At 45.6% G+C, this 25,950-nt stretch overlaps 1 protein-coding gene across 1 annotated transcript in view; it reads right to left on the minus strand.

Moving 5' to 3' along the window:
- The window catches only part of AFF3 (ALF transcription elongation factor 3), a 553,308-nt gene that overhangs the window by 14,409 nt on the left and 512,949 nt on the right, over positions 1–25,950 (minus strand). Inside the window, exons 14-18 of the mRNA XM_082641946.1 lie at positions 24,699–25,778; positions 20,010–20,134; positions 15,869–16,070; positions 13,044–13,165; positions 1,628–1,691 (exon numbers count right to left, since the gene is read on the minus strand). Coding sequence (XP_082498072.1) covers positions 1,628–1,691; positions 13,044–13,165; positions 15,869–16,070; positions 20,010–20,134; positions 24,699–25,778 — 1,593 coding nt within the window. The remainder of the gene's footprint in view (positions 1–1,627; positions 1,692–13,043; positions 13,166–15,868; positions 16,071–20,009; positions 20,135–24,698; positions 25,779–25,950) is intronic.

The raw sequence follows: 25,950 nt of genomic DNA on the forward strand, positions 1-25,950 counted from the left end.
GATCTAAGTCTTGCCTCTTAAAAAAACCTCTCATTATTCATGACACCTCAGGAAAGGGAAATGTAGAGCAGAATTCTCCCGCATTAGCAAGTCAAAATTTTAAACAGCTTATAACCCTAAGAGGCTACAGAGCAATATTTCTTGGCAGTGCTTTCAGATTAAGGAAGTCATTTCTTTCAATAAGTATTTGCTAAAGCACCTGATTCTGTGTGGTCTGTACTTGACACACAAAAGCTCCTTCCAGGAACATCTATTTGGAGAGAAAAAATGTGCACTCACAAGATAGCTCAAAGTGCAAGGCAGCCTGTGATTAACCAACCGAACGCAAAGCAAGGAGTCCAGTGCCAAAGAGAGGGCAGGGAGGGAGCAAGTGATGGGGCTACAGGGAGGCTGGGGAGGAAACTGGGAAGGAACAGCATGATCTGGCTGAATTTGGGGAGGACACTGAAGGTGTGGGTGTGCGTGTGAGTGTGAGGCTCTGCAGGTGCAAAGACCTGCCCGCTGGCACGAGTCAGGTGTGCTTAGAGGTGGCAGGGGGCCAACATGGCTGGAGCAGAGTATCGCTGGGAAAGGCCAGGCTGGGCAAGATGACACTGACTGAGGAAGCCTAGTAAACCTTGGATGATTCAGGCAGGACATTTCATTCTGCTTTAAAATTCAACGTGACCATGCATCGGTTTCTTCGGGGGACCAGAACCCTCCATCAGACTGGGACTGTGAGGACAAAAACTCTACCTCCTATTTCCCTTCTGTATTTTCTGACACCCCGTGGCTCTTTCTCTGTACACCAGTGGACCTAGGCAGTTAGCTTCATCTAAATAAATGCTTGGTGGGCAACATCAGTAGCCTTGGGGGGGTGGGGTACAGTTGTGGTTTAGGCATCTTCAACCCTGGAATAATACTCTGAAGATCATTTGAAATGCCTTCTTCACCTCCAGCGCCCTGATTTCACTTATGAGCGCTGGAGGGGAGCAGAACTAGAATTACTAGATGGGAAATACTCCCTTTGGATGAGATCTTCTGACAGAACAACCATATGATCTCTTTTAGAAAAAAACAGCAGTTTTCTAACTCTTGCCTGAAGGCTTTAAGCTTTCTCAAATAAATTATCCAAGTCAGAAAAGTTACTCTCTGAAAACATCAAATCATACAACTTCAGGGTCTTATGTGCAGTGAAATAGTTTCTGGATTGTCCAGATTCATAGGAAAAATTCATTTTGGCAGGTACACATGAAGAACACAAGTCTTTTTGAAAAGGGATTTGATCCTGGGACCAAGCCAAGCGTTGGCCAGGCTAACAAGGGAGAAATATGCTAACTTGGGTGTTATTTTTTTTAAGGAAAAAAACTATTACCACCCACTGACTCCACTGCCTCTGGTTCCTATTCAAACTTTAGGTCTAAACTGAAATATGAGTTTATCCAGGGCTTCCTCCCAGTCAGACATTATTGGTTGAGGTCATAATTTATTGGGCGATGAGCAATGGATTAAATAAACATTTTTGCCTTTAACAGACCCAGCCATCCTTGTAATAGATTTTATAATGACCCTAGCTATGCTGCCCCAGTGATGAAGCTGTGGTACAAACGTCATTTGGAGGAACGGATCTGGAGAGAAAAGGTCTTACCATTGCATCTGCTTTATGCTTCATTCGCTTAGCTTCTTGCATAAAATAATCTGCACTGCGTGGCCTACGGGGAGAGAGTGATATGAAACGTCATTACTGAGCAAGTGCAAGATCTTTTGAAAATATTCTTTCCTTTGCTCACACTTGAAGCACAATTTCAAGACTCTTCTTAAGACGGAATCAAGTATTTTTCTTTTCTTTTGCATTTCCGAACTACTATAGCCTATATGTAAAAGACTACGATTATATTTCTCTTAAGTTAGCAATTCAAAACACATTCAGGATGGGAGGGAGACGCAAAAGGGAGGGGATATAGAAACATATGTATATGTATAACTGATTAAATTTGTTATAAAGCAAAAAAAAAAAAAACACTCAATATATGCAAATAAATATATACATTTACAGTGATTTTTAACATGGATCCCCAGTACCTAATTCGCGAATCAGATTTTTTATTGCACTGTTAAGAAAACAAGTGCAAAATCTTATTTCACAGGTTATTTACACAAAACAATCCCTTTTTAATGTAAAGATGGCAAAGATACCTCATAATAATTGTATGGATATGTACAGCTGAGTATATTTCTGTACCCTTATGAAAATCAGTGTTGTTTGTATGCATAAATGGTACCCAAAGTTGCCTGTATCTCTATATCAATTATTTTAAAGCTTTGCAATGAAAAAATGAAAAGAGGTGCTGCTGTATGATTACATTCCAGTTGTAATAAAGTTAATTGTAAAATGATGTCTTCCTTGTCACAATGCAAACATGGCATGTATTCTCTCTAGTTCTGATTAACTGGCTGGTAAACATTAACACCAGACATGGGCATTATTAAAACAATAACCCTGGCCAGCACTGACTCTTCTGGGAGATAAAGGGAATTCATCCAGAGATGGATCTGAGTGTGTGACATGACCCCAAGTTACACTAAACTACTCATCAGACAGTAACTTTAAATGCTTCATTGGATAGATTTTTTTTTTTTTTTTTTTTTTGCAGTATGCGGGCCCCTCACTGTCGTGGCCTCTCCCGTTGTGGAGCACAGGCTCCGGACGCGCAGGCTCAGCGGCCATGACTCACGGGCCCAGCCACTCCGCGGCATATGAGATCTTCCCGGACCGGGGCATGAACCCGTGTCCCCTGCATCGGCAGGCGGACTCTCAACCACTGCGCCACCAGGGAAGCCCTGGATAGATTTTTAAAAATCTACATACTTTAGGTACCATCAGCATAAACTTGTTTTGCATTATGGGTCTTTATATAATCAGTAAACTTGACCTATTTATGTACACACCATAAGCCAGGACCCCCTAAATGGGAGATAAAATGTAAATAGTAATATTAATCATGAACTGTTCAACCTATTTAACAGACTTATTTTGAACTGCCTTCTTTCAGCCAAGGGGTCTTTTCCCCAATGCAATATTAGGTAGTCAGAGCATCCTTTTATCCTAAGGGGTCAAAAGACTTAGAAAAATCACACATACCATGTCAATGACATTACCATCCAACACTATAATCCTCAGTTGAATGGTTTTAATCAATCAATCAAACAAATAAACCAGGATCAAAGCAAATACTTAATTTTGAGTCACAAATCACAGAAGCAAGAAAAAGACCTTGGTTTTCTGTCTCTTCTCCCGCATAAAATATTGTCAGTACTGTGGTAACATGCTGGGAATTTTTAACTTTTCCAACAAAGAAATGAGGAACATGGCTGCAGGATTTCCCTAATGTGCCTAATGAAACTCTGTTTCTCCATCATGAGCCCTTCACCGTTTTTCCTGCCACGCAGGTCTGGACTCTTTCATTCATCATGATGGGTCTTCACTGGTGGGTGAGGTCTGAGGTTTCCTTCAAAGGAAGGCCCTGCTCTGACCGGCTCTTCTTGCTCTAGTTTATTTCCTCAATGTTCACGCTTCTTCCATTTGAATGGCGTTTTAGTTGACTTTCACGAGGGTTTATTCTTCTTTGTCCACATATTGACCTTTGAACACATACTGGCTATCTGTGGGGTCTTTGATGCCGACTGTGGCAATTTACATTATTTTTGTTCTTGTTTTTGTTGTTTAATGGACTGACTTAATTTTTCTGAGCAGTTGTAGGCTCAGAGCAAAATGTCGTGGGAAGTACGAAAAGTTCCTGGGTATTTCGTGCTTCTGCACGTGAACAACCTCCCTCACTACCAACATCCCCACCAGAGCAGCACGTTTGTTACAATCGATAAACCTAAACTGACATATCATCGTCACCCAAAGTCCACAGTTTATATTTGGGTTCACTCTTGGCGTTGCACATTCTGTGAGTTTTGAGAAATGTATAATGACACGTATCCACCATTATAGTATCATACAGAAGAGTTTCATGCCTTAAAAATCCTCTGCAATATCTTTCATTTGTCCTTCTGCTGAATGCCCCAAAGCAGAAGACCAGACCTACCTCTGCCCAAACCGAGAACTGACTCCTGAGCTTCAGATGGAGTCCTGGAGCCTATGTGTTCAGGACAAGAGTTCAGGCATCTCCATCCATCTCTCCCCCACTGTTATCAAATGCTATGAATGCTGCCTTGTAAACATCCCTTTCTTTCTCCAGTGACCATATCCACCAAGTCTAGGCTTTTATCACCTCTCCTGGCCTCTAGTTTCACACCCATCCAATCTATTCTGAGCTTTAACCCTTGACCAATGTTTGTAAAATGTGGCTTTCATTATATCACCATCCTACTCACAGACCTAAAATCTTCAGGGCCTATGAGTTCCAATCGCAGTTCAGGTCTCCAATAATCTTGCCCAACCCTCTTTACGGTACCACTTACTCACCAAGTCCCTCGACCACAGCCAGAGCGGTGTCCTCACTGTCTGGGTGACATGCCATGGCTGTCTTAGAAGCTCTGCTCATCCTTTCCATCTTTCCTGGAACACTCACCTCTCTGCTCATTCATTAAGTGCTTATGATGAGCCAGATGTTACCTGTCCCTCAAATTCTTAGGCCATAAGGCCTTCTTGGTAATTTTGGTCCATGATCAGCTATGTCTTTCCTGATCTCAGATACCACTTCTTGTTTACACTTCACTTCCAGGCATTTAATTACCTGCTGAGCTGTCCTGGGCTACAGTCATTGCATGTATGCAACTTTGCAGCTGGACCATTTTCAGCAGCGGCCCTGTTGTAGACGTCTTTGATCTTCCCCACCTTGTAGTTTTAGGTACATGGTAGGAGAGAAATGAACCACCCCCCCTTGCATTCATATTTTGAGTTTCGAAGAGAGAGAGAGAGAGAGAGAGAGAGAGAGAGAGAGAGAGAGAGTCGACTTCTTTTTTTTTTATTATTATTTTTATTTTTTTTATTTTTGAGGGTTGACTTCTGATGGGGTGCAGCCTCGAAGGCAATGAGCCAGAGAACATCTCCATGGCAACCTGAAATTCTCCACATCATTATCTGTCCCACACTCCAATATAGGAATCTGGTCATTTTTCTCTTGCCCTGTTTTTTGTAGACCTCGTCACTAACGGATCATCATTTTTTCAAATGCATTTCGTTTTCACGAAAGAATTACTTTGGTAATAAGCAAAGGCATCTGTTAGCCTTCTTAGTTACCCCTGGGGTGGCAATGGCACCTAATTCCTAATACGGGTACCTTAATCAATGCTGTTTTTATCTGTAGCATGTAAGTGTATTCTTTAAACCTGAGATGGAGGCTGAGTCACAAACTCTCACAATAGTGTAGGTGGCTAAGTAACACATCTATTTTCTGCCTACATCACAGCAGCTGCAACATTAACCTGAGATGCTGAAGAAATGTACCATCAGAGCCTGTTTAGGATCACATAAGAATTCTCATCTTTGCATCTAATGGAGGGCTTATTACACTGAGTCACTGAAGATTGCTTGATGATTGGCCCATTTTTTTCCCTTTCAGGTGATCTCTAGAGCCACACTCCTAGATCAGATCATTATAAAGGCAGTGGGATAATGGGATGTCACCCAGATTGTCCGGCAAGGCAGTGGACTCGTGCTGTCATGAAGGCATCACTCCGATGGTGACCTTCAAGTCAGCAGGGAAGTAAAACCGCTGTCACCGTTGTGGCAGTTACAGAATACAACATGGCACAGGCACTGAAATGAATCTAATGCTCGCAGCGTTCAAACTCATTTTTCATTGCATCTTCTTTCTTTTCTTTCACATGGAAAACTTAGAGTTTTGCTTTTCATTGTGATCATAACGTTCTTTACATCATTTCTCACAGCGATGGTATGTGATGATGATACCTGAGCAACCCAAAGAAAAGTACAGTTCAACATGATGCATGTAACTAACCGTGTCTCTGGGGCTCTTCAGAAACCGGGCTTGAGTGATCCAAAAGCCAAAGCCGAGCCACGTGTATCTTTGTTATAAGAGCTCTCAGCAGCAAAAAAAAAAAAAATGGGAGCACTTGATCCAGAAGGAATGCGTCCTCCTCACCTCTCATTGCCCCCACCTACGCACGAGCCACCTTGGTTCTAAGCAGCGGCGGGGGCTGAGCTATACCCTAAAATTTCTTCTGGCACTGGCGTATTGGAGCAACCTCGCTCTTTGTTCTCCTTTGTGGCTGAGATGGAGTTGAACGCTCTCCCATGGAGAGGCTGGCAGGCTGCTTTCTGTGATTCCTACCTCTGTGAAATGCACCTCCTCAGCAAAACCAGCCTGTTTTGTGAAAACTGGCAGAGACGGCGAACTCAACGTGTCTGAACAAACGGGTTCCTTGGCATAGCAGAAGTGGGGATCATTTTCTTAGGAAAGTTGAAATCCAAATCAGACAAATGGGCAACTGCACACCAAATGAACTCGTCATCTGATAGCCTGTCAGCTTGTCATTTAATAAGTCCCCGAGGTGTTACTGTGGCCCAAGCTGTGAGGTACTTTCTTTACCAAGAACAACGCGTAAGAAGTGAGGTAATTGTTTTCACGCACTGAGTAAGTGGATGCTGTTGATGAGGGCACCACGCAGCCAGGGACCCCCGTGCTGCCGCTGGCTTTTACGAGTGCTTTTTCCCGAAGGAAGCAGGAAGACTGCTTTCGGCAGCAAGGATTCAAATGCAGCTTTTGTTTCTACATCCTTGATGTTGGCTGGGACCCCGAGTCCCTGGTTTCTCAGAACCATAAGCAATCACTCATTGTGTCTCCTACAGGCCACAGGCTCTTGCAGGTGACTCCTCTCTCGGCCACACATAGAAAATGGCGTGTGCTCTCCAGGACACACAGGCTAAATGGCAGGTTTTTGTCACGTGAGCATAAGCAACTTTCTATCGAAATGGAAATACATCAATGTGATTGTTGTTCTTCTCTGGGTGTGATATTTAACAAATGAATTTATTTACAAAACAGAAAAAGGGTTTCCCTGGTGGCGCAGTGGTTGAGAATCTGCCTGCTAATGCAGGGGACACGGGTTCGAGCCCTGGTCTGGGAAGATCTCACATGTTGTGGAGCAACTAGGCCCGTGAGCCACAAATACTGAGCCTGCGAGTCTGGAGCTTGTGCTCTGCAACAAGAGAGGCCGCGACAGTGAGAGGCCCACGCACCGCGATGAAGAGTGGCCCCCGCTTGCCACAACTAGAGAAAGCCCTCGCACAGAAACGAAGACCCAACACAGCCAAAAATAAATAAATAAATAAATTAATTAATTAATTTAAAAGGCAAGCATTTGAAGCGCTTTAAAAAAAAAACAAAAACAGAAACAGACTCACAGACTTAGAAAACAAATTTATGGTTACCAAAGGGGAAAGGGGGGGTGGATAAATTAGGAGCTTGGGGTTAACATATACACATTCCTATAGATACAACAGATAATCGATAAGGACCTACTATATAGCACAGGGGACTCTACTTATTACTCTGTAATAACCTATATGGGAAAAGAATCTGAAAAAGGATATATGAATATGTATAACTAAATCACTTTGCTGTACACCTGAAACTAACACAACATTGTAAACCAACTATACTCCAATATAAAATCCAAAATTAAAAAAGGGCTTCCCTGGTGGTGCAGTGGTTAAGAATCCGCCTGCCGATGCAGGAGACACAGGTTTGAGCCCTGGTCCGGGAAGACGCCACGTGCTGCAGAGCAGCTAAGCTCGTGCACCACAAGTACTGAGCCTGTGCTCTAGAGCCTGCGAGCCACAACTACTGAAGCCCGTGCGCCTAGAGCCCGTGCTCTGCAACAAGAGAAGCCACTGCAATGAGAAGCCCACACACTGCAAGGAAGAGTAGCCCCTGCTTGCCGCAACTAGAGGAAGCCCGCACGCAGCAACAAAGACCCAACGCAGCCAAAGATAAATAAATAAAATAAACCACGATAACTGTAGAAAAATGACTGATTAAAAAAAAATTAAACACAAAAGATAAAATCATTTTACAAGCCCTTAAAATGATCAGAGAGCTCAGATTTCAATCAGGGAGATCTAAAAGGCCTTGTCCCCAACTCCTGCCCTCCCAACACCCCCAGCCAAGTCCTTTTTTTCCCTTTCTTTCTGTTTTGGTTAGAAAAAAATAAAAACCTGGCTGAGAGGGGTTTCATAAGTGAAAAAATTCCATATGAAGAACAGAAAGGCACATGAATGGTATATCTGGAAAGGTGGGGTCCAGCTTTGAAGGGACTGGGAAAGGGGAGCCCCTCGGGAGAGGAAGAACGGCCACAGCAGGCCCTCCGTGGGCACGCCTTGCCTTGATGTAACATCACCTACTCAAGGATTTCAGCTGGTGTCCTCTCACTCAATCATCTGGCCTTTCACATACAGGAAACTTCCACCCTCTATAAAATTAAAATCCTTTTAGCTATGAGGCTGCTGAGCATCATGATATCACAGACACCGACTCCCTCTTCCTGCCCTGCCAGCCACACCTCACAGGCCAGGGCTTCAGCACCCCGTGGCGAGGGAGTCTTTTCTCGGCGTTGGGAGGTTTATGTAGTTGGGCTCCTGGTACTGGTGCCATGGGGACAGATGGGACGTTTGGTGGTGTGGCTGAAAGTGATGATCGTGACTGACTCTTCCTTGTGAAATGTGGGCAAGAGACAGCACATCCTTCTGGAAACAGCAGGCAGGGCTGGCACCCGGGGTTCTCTGGCTCCCCGGCACAGCAATATGGCACGTGGGAAGAGAGGCCAAGCATTTCACCACTCAGCTCTGCTCTGACGTCTGTACTGAGGACTTCGTGACACAATTGTTCTCTGGATTTTCCAGCTCCAAGAACTCCCCTGTCACTAATTATGACACCAAGTAATTTACAGCTCACGGCTCTGCACTAATAAGATCCCTTTCTAGGCTTTGAGTTGAATCAAGTGCTGTCACTCATGGACATAAATCCTTACAGATTTTTTTAAAACAGAAGTTTGGTAATTACACCAGTGTCACCTTAAAATCAGGGCTCTCGAGGAGAGAAAGTGGCGCATGGCTAAACGTCAGGGGTGATCCTGCAGGACAGGCTGACCTGGATCACAGTTTTAAAACAAATTATTCTGTTCAGTTCCGTCTACATCCTGAAGGCACCAACTGGTGCCTGTTGGACGGGTAAGTGACCTAGGAAAAGGGCCTGGAAGCCCGTGAATTTAAATTGACTTGCAAGTAGTAGATTCCTTACATTCACGGAAAGAGAAAGAAAAAAAGATGCAGGCACTACCTCCTGGGAATGTTATTCTAATTCAGCTGGGGCCATTCAACAGTTGTTATTTGAGTGCCCACTGGATTCGGGTGGCTGTTGTCTGAATCGCATGTTTATTCAACCGTTAACAAGTATTTGTAATACAAAAGGATGAGTTTACTTTTTTTAAAAAAAGCTACGTGATGTGGCTTTAAAAGTCACATGACAGGATGGCATCTGTTACTCACTGGAGCACTATAACTGGATTTCCATCAACTCTAAGTCATTCCACTGCTAATTCTCTAGTTCTTTCTTTCCTTCTGGTGGCCTCTCTTTGGTCATGTCACTGCCTGTTGACACCTCTAGTGAGAAGTCAAGGAAAATGACAGGAGCCAGGTCATGGTCCTTGAAGCTGGTGCAGAGCAGAGAGGTAGCAGGAGGTGGCTAAGGTGGTCCCAGGGAAGCTTCCCGGAGAGGCCACCCATGTGCCTCCATCTTCCCTCAATTAATAACTGAGAAGGAATCAATCATATACCCTTGTTCCTACCACTGGACCTCAGGACACACCAACTGAACCTGGGAGACACTTTACATACTTTTAGGTGACTTCCTAGCCCAGTGATCTCTTTATTATTATTATTATTTTAATTAATTAATTTATTTGGTTGTACCGGTCTTAGTTGTGGCAGGCGGGCTCCTCAGTTGTGGCATGTGAACTCAAAGTTGCGGCATGAATGTGGGATCTAGCTCCGAAACCTGGGCCCTCTGCATTGGGAGCGTGGAGTCTTAACCACTGTGCCCCCAGGGAAGTCCCCCCAGTGATCTCTTAACGGACATATTTTTATTGTTCCAATGAAGAGACAATGCCTGTTTTTGCTTTTCAAGCTTGAAGAATCTTCCCACGACTTTCTCAGTTCAGCGGTTAAGCGGCTGTTTGAGGTGCATGTTTCTCTTACTGTCATGGATTTCAAATCAATTGGGACACGTGGCAACTGGAAGACGTCTCTCTCTATATATGATGGATATGAAAGAGTGCTTTTTTATTCTATTGTATCTTTATCCATAAAGGGAGAAACACTGTATTGTAGCTGTCAGCCAGAAAAATGACACACATGGCCAATGGGAAGAACGCATGATAACAGCCTCTTGGTTGATACAGATAGGGACAAAATTATATTAGCTGCAGTCCCAGCAGATTGAGAAATATTTCCTCTTGTAAACAGTCCAAGACACTGCAGGTAGAAGTACAACCATTTAGTTGTTGCTGTTTCAGACTTAGCTTTCTGGTCCATACACTGGGAAATTCCTTACATTTTAATTTCCCATACATGTGTGTGTTTAAACACCATGCCCTTCATACATCTGATGCTTTGGGTACCTTACTGTCAAATGCACATGTGTTTGATCATGTTGTAGATTATGACTGCTTCTCCTTTTTTTTCTTTTTTTTTTGCTCCCTGAGTCCAGATCTTTTATAATACCTGCAACTTTCTTTTTCCTTTTAAATTTATTTTTTATTGGGCTTCCCTGGTGGCGCAGTGGTTGACAGTCCGCCTGCCGATGCAGGGGACAAGGGTTTGTGCCCTGGTCCGGGAAGATCCCACATGCTGTGGAGCGGCTGGGCCCGTGAGCCATGGCCGCTGAGCCTGTGCATCCGGAGCCTGTGCTCCGCAATGGGAGAGGCCACAACAGTGAGAGGCCCGCGTACCGCAAAAAAAAAAAAAGAAAAAAAAATTATTTTTTATTGTAGTTGATTTACAATGTTGTGTTAATTTCTGCTGTACAGCAAAGTGACTCAGTTAAACATACATATATATATATACATTCTTATTTATATTCTTTTCCATTATGGTTTATCTCAGGACATTGAATATGACCCCCTGTACTATACAGTAGGACCTTGTTGTTTATCCATTCTATACATAATAGTTTGCATCTACTAACCCCAAACTCCCAGTCCCTCCCTCCCCCTCTGCAAGCTTCTTGAGATGAATAAGGGCAGTTTGGGGACTGGTAAAAATGACAGGTGGGCTTTGAATGATGTCTGAAGCCCCGTTTCCATTCTTATAAAGACTTGATTTGTAAGATGAGTATAACTGTTTTTAATTCCTCAAAGAACTGGGTTGCAACCTCAACGATATGGAGGCTGACCCATCCATATAACTACTTTGTCTTCAATTTGCTTCTTAATATTAGGAAGAGCATCTTTAATTAAGATGAAAATCAAAAGATTCCTATATCTTCTGAATGCAAATTTCCACACTGTCATTAAACACAATTCTAATCTCCTGTTTTTGCAAACGGTTAAAGCTCCCTTGAACAACTTACACCACCAAACCCTAAATACATATGGAGTTGACTGCCTGATTGTACTCCCATTACACACCCCCCACCTCGGGGATTAATTACCACCTCCCTTGATGCCCAGGGCAGTGGCGAGGAGGGGAAGGGGAGGTGCTGAGGGTCAGGAGAGAGCGTGCTTGGGGTTGAGTGCAGCTGCGGCAGCCACGGGAAGAGGAGAAAAACACACGTCCTCCTGGGCCACCCTTACACTTTCATAAATCCAATTATCTGGGAACGTGTTCAATAAAGAAACAAAAAAATGTGGATTTGGCTTTGAACCCTCCAAGTCTGTGCCCTAGGTAGTTTAATGAAGTCCAAGCAGGGCTTGAGGACTACAACTCGGTATTCTTGTTTCTTGGAGGTGAATCAACTGATCGTGCCTATACTCTGGGTGAGGTTAGGATTGGAACGTAGGATGGGAGGGAGATGAGGGTGGAAGAGTCATCACCACCGCGCTGAGCTTTCACTTCCCGGGTGGTCACGCTCAGGAGAGACCGTCTCACTGGGTCTCAGAAGAGCCTGTCACGACAATCACTTTTTCTGATTAGGAAGCTGGGACTCAGAGACATTTAGCACCTTTTATTTTCTCACTTTGGGTGAGGGTCGTGGCTTACAGTCTGTCCCCTCAGCCAGACTGTCAACAGTCAGACAGCAGGGTGTTCTCTCACTGTTGCCCGCTGCTCCACGCCGGGATTTAAGGGCATGCCTCAAACACACACACACTGCACGCTTGGTGAACAGCTCAAATTGAAAGGAGGATTCAAGCCGAACCCTTGAAACCATGCTTGCTGCCTTCCAGGCTTGTCCTTGACACATATTTTTTCCCCAAGAGCCTAAATAATTTTCAGTATCATTTTATCATTTCTCATTTGTCATTTTCAGCATTTCCAGAGCATTCCAGGATGTTACATTTATTCCTTTTCTTTTGTTTCTCCTCCTCTTAAATCGATGCCGGGAACGGAACTAATACTTGGGTTTCAGTGCTAGGACTGGGAGATGGATGACAGGATATTTTCTCCTGTATAAGAACTGTTTACACTTTTATAAAGACTACAGCATTTTAGAGAAAAAAAAAAGCTTTCAGGAGTGAATCACTATTATTCTTTGCCTGTTATAATTTATAAAAACAAAAAATGCTTCTCTTTCTGGTAGCATACAACCCCAAATGCAGGGGCTTAGAAATATGACTCATTGATGCCATTTAGCTTAGTTTTCTGACATCCTGGATGCAGCAGCCCTGTTAGCTCCGGTTGTTCTATTCACTCAGAAGTCCCCCAGGACTCAGGGGAACACTTGGAGTGAAGCTGCAATTCCCTTCGAGAGGGTGACATTTAACAGATGAGATCACATGACAAGAAATGGCCACACTGTGAATCAGATGCATATGAAACCATCTCCCTGCTCCCACTGATCTGGCCCTCACCATACCAACGAAGGGTCCACACTTACATGTCATCGAAGATGAGTTTCTGCCTCTTGCAGTCCCTGTGGCCGTTGGAGCCTGGAGACCATGGCTCTGTCTGTGGCCGTGACTTGTGGAGAACGTTTTCGGAATTGTTGTGAGCCGCTTTCTAAACAACAAACAAACACACCTGTATTTGAGAAACTGGCCACCTGGCTGAAGGAGCAACCTGTTAGAATCGCTTGTGTTCTGTGTTCTAGGTTAGAGCTGATGGTGCTTTCCTTGTTGAAAATAAAGCAGCAGAAATACTTGCATTACAGGTCTCAAGCTGGAGGCTTTTACATACGTGGTCAAATGTCATTCCCAGGACATCAAAAGGGCACTCTCAGTGTGTCTACTCACGCAGATCCAGATCTTGAACTCGCCCAAGCTCAGATGGCTATCGTGGGTGGAGGCTGGGGGCTTAGGGTTCAGGCTCCTACGCTTCCCAGTTGGCTAGACCCATGGTTCTCCAAATTGACTGCGTCAGAATCACCATTAACACACAGCCAGCTGGGCCTGACCGCCAGCATCTCTGACTCAGTACGTCTGGGGAAGAGCCTGACAACATGCATTCCTAACAAGTTCCAGGTGATGCTGGCCCAGGACCCAAGCTCTCAGAACCACTGAGCTATAATCATCCCTCACAAAAGAGGTCATTCAGGTCACAATTCACTGGTTCTCATCAGCTGTCTGTGAAGAACAGGAGGAGCCAAAGGGAATCACTAGAAATTATTTAAGATGTGTTTTAAGAAGGAACACTCTTGATCTGGGGAAAAATGGAAACATCCTTTTTCCTGGAGATACAGACATTACAGAGAGCACCTACTGTGTGCTGAAGGTCTGGATCATAAAACACCCCTTTTTTAGTTAGGAGATTCAAATGGATTCCTCTGAAGTAATTAAAGTGGAGTGTATATCAATGCTTCTTTAAATATGGACCAATTTTATGCGTTGATCAAGCCTCCTTGTTACGAGAGCCTCCAGGACTCTGGGCGTTTCCATTCTAGCATGCAGGGTAGTAAATTACGGATGTGTGTGAGCCCTGCTCTAAGTGGCTCTCCCCAGCTAGACTGTAAGCTATCCTGCAGGCAGAGACTGAACCCGTTAGATCATCAGTGCGTCTCTGTTATGTAGCAAAGTGCCTGGGACACAATAAATACTTCCTTGATAAACACCTGTTCAGTGAAAGAATGCCTCAATAAAGTCTATAATTCTTTTACGATTCTCTGCATATCATAGCTGCTTGTGATGGAAGGATCTAGAGGCAAAGAAAAGTTGTGTTCGGTTTAAAATGGGAATTGTTAGCTTTTTATTTGTTTTTTCTAAGATGGTCTTCTCAGATTCGTGTATCCTAGAAGTAAAGATAATTGCTCCCAAATGAGGGTGCATAAAGGGGTTAATTTCCTGATGGTTCAGTAAGATTTAGGCTCTTGCCGGACCATCTACCAACTTGTTTTGCCTCTTTAATTCATGGGATAAAGCATGAAATGTTACCTCCCACCACTTTCTTTGCAGAGTCCTATTGCTAAGTCTCATTTCTCCCTGCCTCACAAAGCCCCGCTGGTTTTGAGAGGCACAGGGGGGAGAGTTTGGAATTAAATAAAGTACCTGGAGGACGCATGGTCCAGGGCCGCCCGCTGTTAGATGGAGGGTGGCAGGAAAGAGGAACTGACAGGCAGTGTTAGCTGCACAGGTGGCCATAGGTGTCCACGGCACCGCCTCATTTAGATCTTACACCACAGTTTTGCAAATGCAACAGGCTCAAGAGATTAAGCAACCGGCCCAAGGTCACATGGTGACTAAGCTATGAGGCTAGAGGTGAACCCAGGTTCCCAGGGGAATACAGGGTGTTGGCGCCACCCTTGACAAAGTCACTGGAAGAGGGGTGGTGGCAGCTGTCCCACACTGGTCACTGAGGGCAGCGGGGAGCCCTGCAACTTTGGCCTTGGACTCCAATCCCAGATTTAGCTCTGCCCCAGGGCGAGAAATCTTTTCAAATATAAAGATCTGTCGGTCCAAAACTCCCAATGTACTTTGTCCTGGGAGAGTTACGTTAGGGCTAATTCTTTTCAGGATGGGAAATGAAGTCCTCCAAAGAGCGTTCTAAGCAGGCTTAAAATGCCTCCTCCGTTCCTTCGGCAGCTGCCTGTGCAAGAGGCGAAGAACAGCTGCTTTGCCGGGTCTTCCCAGACCAGCATTTAGGGCTGCTTTGCGGGACCTCACTGGTCACCACGTATCAATGTGATCTTCCTCGACCAGGACAGGCTCCCATGGCTAACCCACCCATTGGACCAAATGGAGGTATGGTGCCACCGCAGCCAGGCATCCCACAGCAACAAGGAATGAGACCCCCAATGCCGCCTCATGGTCAGTATGGTGGTCATCCTCAAGGCGTGCCGGGTTACCTTCCTGGTGCTACGCTGCCATGTGGGCAGGGACCGCCAATGGGGCCCCCTTACCACGGTGGGCCTCCTCGACCTCCTGCAATGTCGCAAGGTGGTTGTTACTGATCTTACATCATCCAGTCCAATACGTTTGGAGATTAAACCTTTTCTCAACTTGTGCTGTTTATACAGCCAAGCTTTCTGTCAATAAGGCCTCCTTGTGACTTGAACAAACATTATCTTCCTACATACCAGAAACTGTCGGACATTTATTTTACCTGGGAAAATTTATTTGGGATAATAAAGCAGGAGCTTTTCCTGAAGTTGCAATTAAAAAAAAAAAAAAAAAAAAGCTTGTGTTTGGACTGCGCTGGGCTAGAGGCAGAGTAGAGGGGTGTGCTCATTTTCACTCTTGTTTTAACCGGGGCAGAAGCGCATCAGCGTACCGTGAGGTCTCCACCATGGGTCTGCAGCTGGTTCTCAGCCTTATGCTTTTTGTTGGACGAGGCGGAAGTGAACAAACCATTGCTGCTGGATCTGCTGGGGGAAGTCAGGTCCTCGCCGGGGTATTTGTGTTTAGAAGCGTCGGAGAGGGGTGAGGTGGGTGACCGGAGCATTTTTTCATTTTTATTTATTGGGATTGCCAAGCTGTAAAAGGAAATCACAGTAATGGAACGTCACACACTCAGCACATGGCAAGGTAAATGTTTTATATGTGACCCTCCCATTTAAAACCTGCTGGTAGAAAGACGTTTATTGCGAATTATTATGCCAGGAAACGATTTTATGGCATTAGGACCATAACGAACAATAAACAAATTTCGTTCATGGTTTCTTTACTCATCCTCCCAGAAAAAAATAGTAATTCTGGAGTTAAATAACTAAGCACAATAATACCTTCATTTCCCAAGTTTTTCATCCAAGGATCTCAAAATACATGACAAACAACTTACTGTTTTCCTAACAAGTGTAAACAGCAGGTAACGGGTAACTCAAATTATACACGAGATCTCCACTTCCAAAAGGACTTTTGCTAACACCTGAGCTTATACTAATTATTATATGGAGAATAACAGAATCACAGAATAACCAAGCATGAACCCACCTTCTAATTGTTAGGTAGCCAGGCATTGATCAGAATAAACAAAGAATAGAAAACTGTCATTAGAAATGTCATTTTCTGATTCCTAGCTCCTTATTTTACCTTCCAAACTATTGTCTATGCCTGAATATAAATCCCCCCCCACCAAAGACCACCAGAGAAGGGAGTCATATTTGAGTCTTTGCAATGTATATTATGTAGATAGGGCTCTCTCCATTACTTTATTTTGAAACAAAAATCGGGGGAAGACACATTAGCCTCAAATAAACTCAATCATTGCTAATTTGGGATGCTTCTAGAAGGCACCTGGTAGAGTCAGTTAAAATAAATTCATTAAAAAATAAATAAATAAAAACAAATAAATAAATTCATTTAACAAAGATTTAGTCATTATTCCCACACTTGTGACTTCTTAATTGCATGTGTTGACTATCACTGCAAACAAGCCATTAAAGTCACTTTTTATTTTTAAGCAATTTCCTTAGTTGGTGGTCACAGTGTAGAAATTACAAACACAGGCCTCTAGAACAAATGAGAAGCCAAGGTTCTTAATGTTATGCAAACAGATCTGTGCAGGGAGAGAATTTCTGATGACAGCTTTCTGGTTTAAAAAGTACTGTGCATCCAACAACTTAGAGTGAGAAGGTGTGTTCTCGAAAACTGCCTTGGACGAGTCAAAAGTGGCTCTGCAAGTGAAGATGAAAACACTGATGTTGAAGACGGATATGAACCGTCTGAATATAATTGTTTCTTTCTTTTTTTTTTTTTTTTTTGCGGTACGCGGGCCTCTCACTGTTGTGGAGCACAGGCTCTGGATGCACAGGCTCAGCGGCCATGGCTCACGGGCCCAGCCGCTCCGCTGCATGTGGGATCCTCCCAGACTGGGGCACGAACCCGCGTCCCCTGCATCGGCAGGCGGACTCTCAACCACTGCTCCACCAGGGAAGCCCTATAATTGTTTCTTGACGTGTGAGTGAAAAAGTCTTATTTCTAAGTCTCAATTATTTTACATACTACATGATTTTAAATGTTTTCAGAAAACTAAATTATTATATTAAATATTGTCATGAATATATGACTATTTCTTCTTCATCATTATAAGTTTATCTATTCAAGTTGACCAAAGTAACTTTGAAACGTTCTTGGGATCGCATCTTCGGGAGGGACAATCACCATATATGAAGGATTGTCTTATTACACAGGTAAAGATTAACAGTGCTAATCACAATTCCAGAGGTACACAGGCCACCTTTCCAAGAAAAACTCAAAGCACTTTCATATGCACTGAGTCCTTACTTAACATAAGTGAAACTATCAGAGCCAGGAGGCTCTGCCAGCCAAAGCTCTAGAGCAAGAGCTTTTATCCTGGGGTCCCTGCACTTGCGTGGAAAAGAAGTTGCATCTTCACTTTCCTTAACCTCTCACTGAAACTGAACATTTCCTTTAATTATGAACGAAGGCAAGAAACCAGAGTAGTGGTTTAGCAGGAGTATTACTAGCAAGACCTGTGATTGTGTCACCAGTGGAAACCACAGATATTTTCATGCCTTATCAGTTGTTGCAGACATCTTGAAATATGGTTTACACTCATCACTACTAGAAATTATGGTCATTACTAGATCTGCTAGAAAGGTTATTTAAGGCATGAACAAAGAAGCACATATATAACTCTATCACACATTTAAAAAGACATTTTTGAGGGCTTCCCTGGTGGCGCAGTGGTTGAGAGTCCGCCTGCCGATGCAGGGGACGCGGGTTCGTGCCCCGGTCCGGGAAGATCCCACATGCCGCGGAGCGGCTGGGCCCGTGAGCCATGGCGGCTGAGCCTGAGCGTCCGGAGCCTGTGCTCCGCAACGGGAGAGGCCACAGCAGTGAGAGGCCCGTGTACCGCAAAAAAAAAAAAAAGACATTTTTGAGTCGTATTTTCCCCATTCACGTTTCCTCAATATTTTGGGATACCATTGTTTGGCCCAGAGGACTGTGGGCTCAGCCAGCTTGTGTGCGCTGCTCTCTCTCGCTCAGACCTTCAAGGACTCTCGCCCTGCTTCCCGAGGTGATTCTAACACTGCAGCGGGCCTGTGCTCAGGTGCCCTCGCTCTCCAATTTCCTCTCCGGGTTTTAGTACTATTCCACATCTTCTCCTAACCTTTCAGTTTACATTTTTATGTGTTGCACTGAAACATTAATCTCCCCTTAAAAATTCTATGTACACAGTCAGGGAGAGTGAGCAGTGTCTTAGCAGAGGATAAAGTGGTTTCTGAGCTGTGCTGTTTCTAAATGGAAAGGACTTCTATGACTGATGATAAGCTGCTCACTTATAATAAATATCTGGGACCTTGCTTTGCTAGGAAGCCTTTGTCACAGAGGGGATTCAGTGCCATGTGGGTCTCTCTGGAACCCCTTGAGAGGAGGGACTGGGTGGCTGTTTCGCCTTGGAGACCCGGATCCTGTCTATCACCGCAAATTCAGTCTATAGCCAACGCCTTTAGGTGTGTCATATGGAGATTCTGCTCAAGTTTATATTTTTCACTGGTGTAATAAGCTTAGTGTTCTCACGGGTTTACTGGCTATTAATTCAGTTTGTAAGTTTTCGGAGTGGAGGGTGTGTTTTTGAAAGGATAGAACTGTGTGTAACTAGTAACTGGTCTTTTGTTATAAAGAAGTACTTCCAGCGCACCTGGAGCTGTGACAAGAAGCACACATCCAGGCATACTGGTTAGTCTTGGGTTAAACCAAGGGAAAGGAGTCTGCATGAGACAGGCTGGGACCTGGGACCCTCTGCTGCAGTGCTTGCACCTGGACAAACGTCTCCTTGAGCCACAAAATACAAAGAAACTACAAAGGACTAAAAATAACTGCATGCACGGGCAGTTGGAACAAATTATGAACAAGATACAAAAAGACCAAAAACCCAACTGCCACTTCTGAGGAGTCCCGAGCAAAAAAGCAGGGTGTCAGGAGCAAAAGTAGGTTACTGCACACGCCCCCTGCACTCAGCGTCAACAAGGGGGTGAGCAGACCTCCTAAGCTACCCCTCCAGCCTGGCCCCACCCTACCCTCACCCCATTTAAGGAATCAGCTGGACCCACCTTAGGAAGGAATCAGACCCCTCGCCCCACCCTACCCTCACCCCATTTAAGGAATGAGCTGGACCCACCCTAGGAAGGAATCAGACCCCTCGCCCCACCCTACCCTCACCCCATTTAAGGAATCAGCTTGCCCCCCATCAGACAGCACGCAAGGGAATCTGTTACTTGTCTTTGTTCCCTCGTGCTACAGCATGAGCCCCAGTAAAGCCTTGTCTGAATTTCTTGTCTGGCCTCTTATCAATTTCTATTGATTAAGGAGCCCAAGAGGCTTGCTAGGCAACATGGAGACCCAGAGCAGAGTAGTCATTCAAAAATCCGACTCTCCCCCAGTAGGCATGTGCCTCTCAGACCCAGACACGCCTCCAGCTCTCTCTGCCTTCCTGGGAGCGCGAGTACCTGTTGACGTTCACGTTGCAATGGTTTGCGGACAAAGTACTGCTGGCGGAGGCAGTGAGCCGTGAAGAGCTCTCCTTCTCTCCCTGAGCCTTCCTGATCTCCCGGTAGTCATCTTCGCTGTCACACTGCATGGAAAGAAGCAAAAGCCAGTCAGCTTTAGATTTCAAGGGGTCACAGCGAGCTCCCATCACCAACCAGCTCATCTGGGCTTCTCTGGACAACATCCTGAGCACCGATGTGGCTGCAGCAATCTTGGCCCTGGCCTGGGTTTCCCATCAGCTACTCCGTGCACAAGGAAGCAATCTGTCAGCTTACTGAGAGGAAAAAGCATGACACGAAGATCAAAATTCAGGAGGGACCATTGAACACTTCTTTACCAACAGGCAGATTCCACCCTCCAAAGAAGACCTGTTCTGGAGTCCCACTGGAACTTCAGCATCCCTCCCTTTGGCATTTCTTGGTACCCAAACAAGGCATAGCGACCTATCCTGGGCTTAACGTTGTAAGGGCAGTGACAAGCTCGGACCTTTCTTTTGAAATTCATGGCCTCAAAGGACATTTTAATAAAACAGTAGTTTGACTGGATTCTTGTTTTCCACGATTGTATTTAACCTAGGCGTGTACTAGAGTGTCATGCACATGCACTCAACAAAATTCCATTTTTGGTGAGATCGCAGCAACACAGTACAGGCACATTCAGGGCTCTCAGCAGAGTTTTCCAGGAGACAAGCACCGGCACCAAAGATAGAGAAATTTTGACCTTCTCTCTCTAGCTGGGATTGTTATACAGCCTCTATTGCAAGGACCCCAGCAGCTCACGCCGAAACTGTGCCCCCAATGAGGGTCCAAGCCAAAGCTCTGAACCCCCAGTTCTGGCCTCCAGGGCTCTGGCAGGGCTAGACTCTGCACCCTAGGCAGTCAGGTCTGTGGTGTCCCATCTCCAGCACCCAAAACTGAGGGCTTCACACCCCAGATACTGAGTAAAGAGTGCTGTGAAAATGTTCTTTCACTTCTCTGTGTGAGTTTAATGATGATTCAGTAGATTTCATGAGGAGAGCTGAGTGTGAGGCTTAGTGTAAATGAAGCTTTGTAAGTTAAAATTAAAAAGCCCATGAATAATAAAATTATTTAAATACAGAATATTATGGAATATATATGTATGTTTTTGCACATCTATCTACATATACCTATACAGCTATATATATTTCCAATCTATCTGTATGTTTATCAGTTTCTATCTCTGAAATACCTCTCTCTCTCTCTTTCCATCAGCCTGTCCATTTATCCATCCATCTCCAGATGACTGGCTGATTCACTCATTCACCAATTAATCACCTAGGGATTGATGGACAAATCAATCCAACGAGTAAGGGGGAGGGCAGGGTATGAGAGGAAAACAGAAGGGAAGAGGGTAGGTATGTAGTGAGCTAACCTGCATTATTGCATTATATCATCTGAATCTGACAACACCCCTGCAAAGATGTCACCATTTTACAAACAAAGAAACTGAAGTCCACAGAAGGGAAGGTCACCCAGGAGGCCAGGGCTGACTGCGTGATTTGCGGGGTTCAGTGCAAAATGAAAATGCTGGGAGCCTTGTTCAAAAAGCAGGAAAAGATGCTTGATGTCAGTCTTGGTGATGTTTTTTTGGATTTAACACCAAAAACAAAGGCAACAAAAGCAAAAAATAAACAAGTGGGACTACATTAAACTAAAAGGCTTCTGCACAGCAAAGGGAACCATCAACAAAATGAAAAAGCAACCTACTGAATCGGAGAAAATATTTCTAAATTGTATATCTGAGAAGGGACTAATACCCAAAATATATAAAGAACTCATACAATTCAACAGCAAAGAAACAAACAAAAAAATCCAGTTGAAAAATGGGCAGAGGATCTGATTAGACGTTTTCTAAAGAAGATCATATGGATGGCCAACAGGTACATGCAAAGATGCTCAACATCACTAATCATCAGAGAAATGCAAATCAAAACCACAATGAGATAGCACCTCATACCTTTCAGGATGGCTATTATCAAAAAAAATAAAACTAATAAGTCTGTGAGGATGTGGCGCAAAGGGAACCCTTGTGCACTGTTGGTGGGAATGTAAATCGCTGCAGCCACTGTGGAAACAGGATGGAGGTTGCTCAAAAAATTCAAATAGAACTACCACATGATCCGGCAATCCCACTTCTGGGTATTTATCCAAAGAAAACGAAAACACTCATTTGAAAACATATCTGCACCCCCACGTTCACTGCAGTGTTATTTACAATGGCCAAGACGAGGAAGCAAATGTCCACGGCTAGACAGATGGATAAGGGTACTGCGGCATACATGTGCGTACAAGAGAAGAAGGAAGCCTGCATTTGCAACAACATGGATGGACCTAGAGGGGATTATGCTAAGTGAAATAAGTCGGACAGAGAAAGACAAATACCTTACGACCTCACTTACATGCGGAACCGAAAAACAAAAACCAAACCTCCTCCCAGCTTATGTTGTCGGACTGCTGATTGCTTGGGGTTGGGGGGAGTACAAAATGGATGAATGAGGTCAAAAGGTACAAATTTCTGGTTATAAAATGAATAAGTCATGGGGATGTAATGTAATATACAGCATGGTGACTATAGTTAATAATACTGTAGTGCATATCTGACAGTAGCTAGGAGACGAGATCTTGAAAGTTCTCACCAGGAGGAAAAGAAATTTGTAACTGTGGAGAGTGACGGATGTTAACTGGACTTACTGTGGTCATCATTTTGCAATACTAATAAACCAATATCAAATCATTATATTATACCTCAAAAAAAAAAAAAAAAAAGAAAGAAAGCAGCTAAAGAGTAACATTATAAAGTACTAAAGCCGGAAACATTTCCTTGTCTTTTGTGTCTTTCAAAGTCTCTCTCTTGACCTGTCATGGTGTGTTTATTTGTGCTCCTTGAGGCATGGGGATACCTGGGGGGCATGTGTAGACACTCCCAAGTACCGGGGGCCTGGGCCTGTGACAGGGCGCTTGTGCGCAGCCCACCAGTGAAGGGTTTCCCCCACCAGCCAGTTGTGGAACCCATGGGTCAAGGGGTGAGGAAGTCCAGTTAGGTATTTCCCCTTCCCCAAGGCCAACTGGCAACCCCTTGTGGATTGGATTGCAATCTCCCCTGGAGGACCCCTCAGTACTGGGATTGGGGGTGGGGAGATGCCCATCCTGACCCCGACCCTCATTAGGCCCGTGCCTTGGCCCCTGGATGGGGATGCGGATGGGGAGGCTGCACAGGGCTAGGAGTGCAAAGGGGCCACGGGGCAGGCAGAACCTGTCCTGGGAAATGGGCAGGAGGTGGGACTGTGCAGGCTCTATCGTCCCATCGCACTTCACTTACTAAACACAAATTCAAAAACAAAATGAAGAATTCCAAGATGGCAACTGCAAGCATTAAACTCCAAGTACAGAGCCCTCTGAGCAGGGGCCCTGTGGGGAAAATACTGCACAAACCGCATGCTGACTTCTTATTGGGATACCCTGGAGCCACAGACCCGGGCTTCATTCCTGGCTCTGCCCTTTCTCACCTATGTGAACCTGGGGCAAGTCCCTTTAGGCACTCTGAGCCTCAGTTTCCTCATCTGTAAAATGGGCATGACGATAATATTTGCTTCATAAAGTTGTAAGGACTTTATAAACGATTTAATATGTACAAAAACAGCATCCCTCATGGGGACATATATACGTGTTAACTGTTGTGAATGATTTTGTCCTAAATTTGGGACCATCCACGATGACTACAATCTTTGGCTTGTCACTCATTGTGTTTTCCACTGTGGTCCAAGTTATTTTTGAAGATGTAGTAACAGGAGGGAATAAAAATCCTCAAAATTGGTTTTAAATTATGACTAAATTATCCCTGTGCTCAAAAATCTTCAAAAACGGCCAAACGGCCGAGCATTTGGGTCTGCTTCCTGACAAACGTCCTGCTCTCCAAGTACTGGAGCTGCCTGTCTCACTTTGTTCAACCCGCCTCTGTTCAGCTTGCTTCCCTCCTTTGGCACCACCTCATCCTTGACCCTCTGATTACTCAAAAGTCCCTCCTCCTGAGGGCCCTGTTCCCAGCCCGTCTCCACCACAAAGCTCTCCTGATCAATGCCACGGGAGCGCCAGCCGCTGGCTCTGATGCACCGGGCTGGTGTCCCCTCCCGGGGCCCCGTCGTCCACGGTCCCCACTAGGCACTTCCGGATTCACGCCTCACCCCAGTCACAGCCTTACTAAACTCTCTGAGGCTGTTGGCTTCTAAAGTCGATGAACGATCCCACCCCTTCCAGCAAAGAATGGGGTTCACCCGTGTTTAGCTTTTCTCACAGGCCCAGCCTCCAGCTTGCCTCTGCACACACACTCAGGGAAGATTTCCCGTTCGCCTACTTCCACATGCAGTGAGACGGACCTTAACGATCTATAACATGGGAATAATAAGGATACTTCCCTCATTGGGCCGTGCTAAGGATTTAACTGAGTTAATACATGTCAAGTACTTACAAAGGTATCTGGCATATATAAAGTGCTCTATGAACGTTTGTTAAGCAAAGACACATAAAACTCCTGCTCCGGGAAATTTCTAGACCAGCAGACCTGCTGCCCACAAGTTCAGGGACAGCCCTCCCTCCCGCCGTGCCCTCAGCCCCTCGGGTTTCCAGGCCTACCTTGCGTTTCCTCTTGGATTTTGGCAAAGTCTTTTCTGCAGGCGCATCGGATGCGTGGCTCGGCGGGGCGCTTTCAGTGTCCTTGGCCGCGGGAGCACTCAAGACCCCCGGCTCCTGGGGCAGGTGTTCTGGGATCCTGGACAGGAGGGTCAGGTCAATTTTGACCCAGAGTGACCTGACCTCGTCACTGTCCTTCAACGGGGAGAGAAGTTCATTGCGGCCGAAGGGGACCAGGGTATAGAACTGCTCTTCCAGCTCCTTGGCGATGTCGCTGGTGGTCCTGGCGTTGATAGAGCCCACAGGGGCCCGCGGGCCGCCACCGCCGATGCTGCTGGCAGCCTCCTTCAGCCTCGGGTCGTTCCCGGAGGCGGCAGTGGCCTTGGACAGAGGGTAGTCCTCCTGCTCCGACTCCAGTTCTGAGTCCGCGGAGGAGGACGACGAGGATGACTCCGTCTCGATGAACTCCTTGGATTTGGGGATAATCCGGCTCAGCCCCCGCGTGCGGCGCTTCTCGCCGGTTACGGCCGAGCGCAGCTCCTTGCGGTGGCTGGTCCTACTGTTGCCGCAGGGCCGGGGCTTGGGGGGCTCCGGGGGGATCCCCGCGCTCGCCCCCAGCGCGTCCGTGGCTGCGGGCTCCTCCGCCCGGTGGCCATTGTCGCCGGCCGAGGTCCTCTCGGTGCGCCGCGTGGGTTTCTTGCCCGCGGACCTCCGGGCAGGCGCGGGCGCGCTCTCGGCGGGCGCACCGGCCACCGTGGGCGGCGGGGCGGCAGCGGTCACGGCCACGGCCACGGCCGCGGGCGGGGACTTCTGCTTCACCCCTTTGCTCCCCGGGGCCTTGTTCGCGGTCCTCGGCCTCTGCTCCTCCTTGCAGGCGCTCTTGATGTCCTTGTCTCTCAGGCTGGTCGGGCAGACGTTGTCGGGAAGCTTCCCGCAGTCTGGCGCTTCGTCCTTCACCGGGGTGTAGTACTGATTGCTCTCCGGCCCGTGGCTTTCATTTTGGATCAGGATAGGAGGCTTGTGGGGATTAACTTTGTTTAGCCATTTATCCAGCTGCCACTTGTTAGAGGACGCTGGTTCGGCCTAAAAGCAGAAAACCAGCAACAAACACATATCTTTTATGATGGGCTCACTTAAAAGGGGCCTGGCCTGTTTTCCTCTTGACTTAGGGCAGAAAATGGATGGGCTGGAAACACAAGGAACATGGAAGCTGTAGGTGTGTGTAGCATCAATGGGCACACAAGATGCAGAGATG

Source organism: Mesoplodon mirus (genome assembly GCF_964341445.2).
Source record: "Mesoplodon mirus genome assembly, chromosome: 14".
In the NCBI taxonomy this organism is placed as follows: domain Eukaryota; kingdom Metazoa; phylum Chordata; class Mammalia; order Artiodactyla; family Ziphiidae; genus Mesoplodon; species Mesoplodon mirus.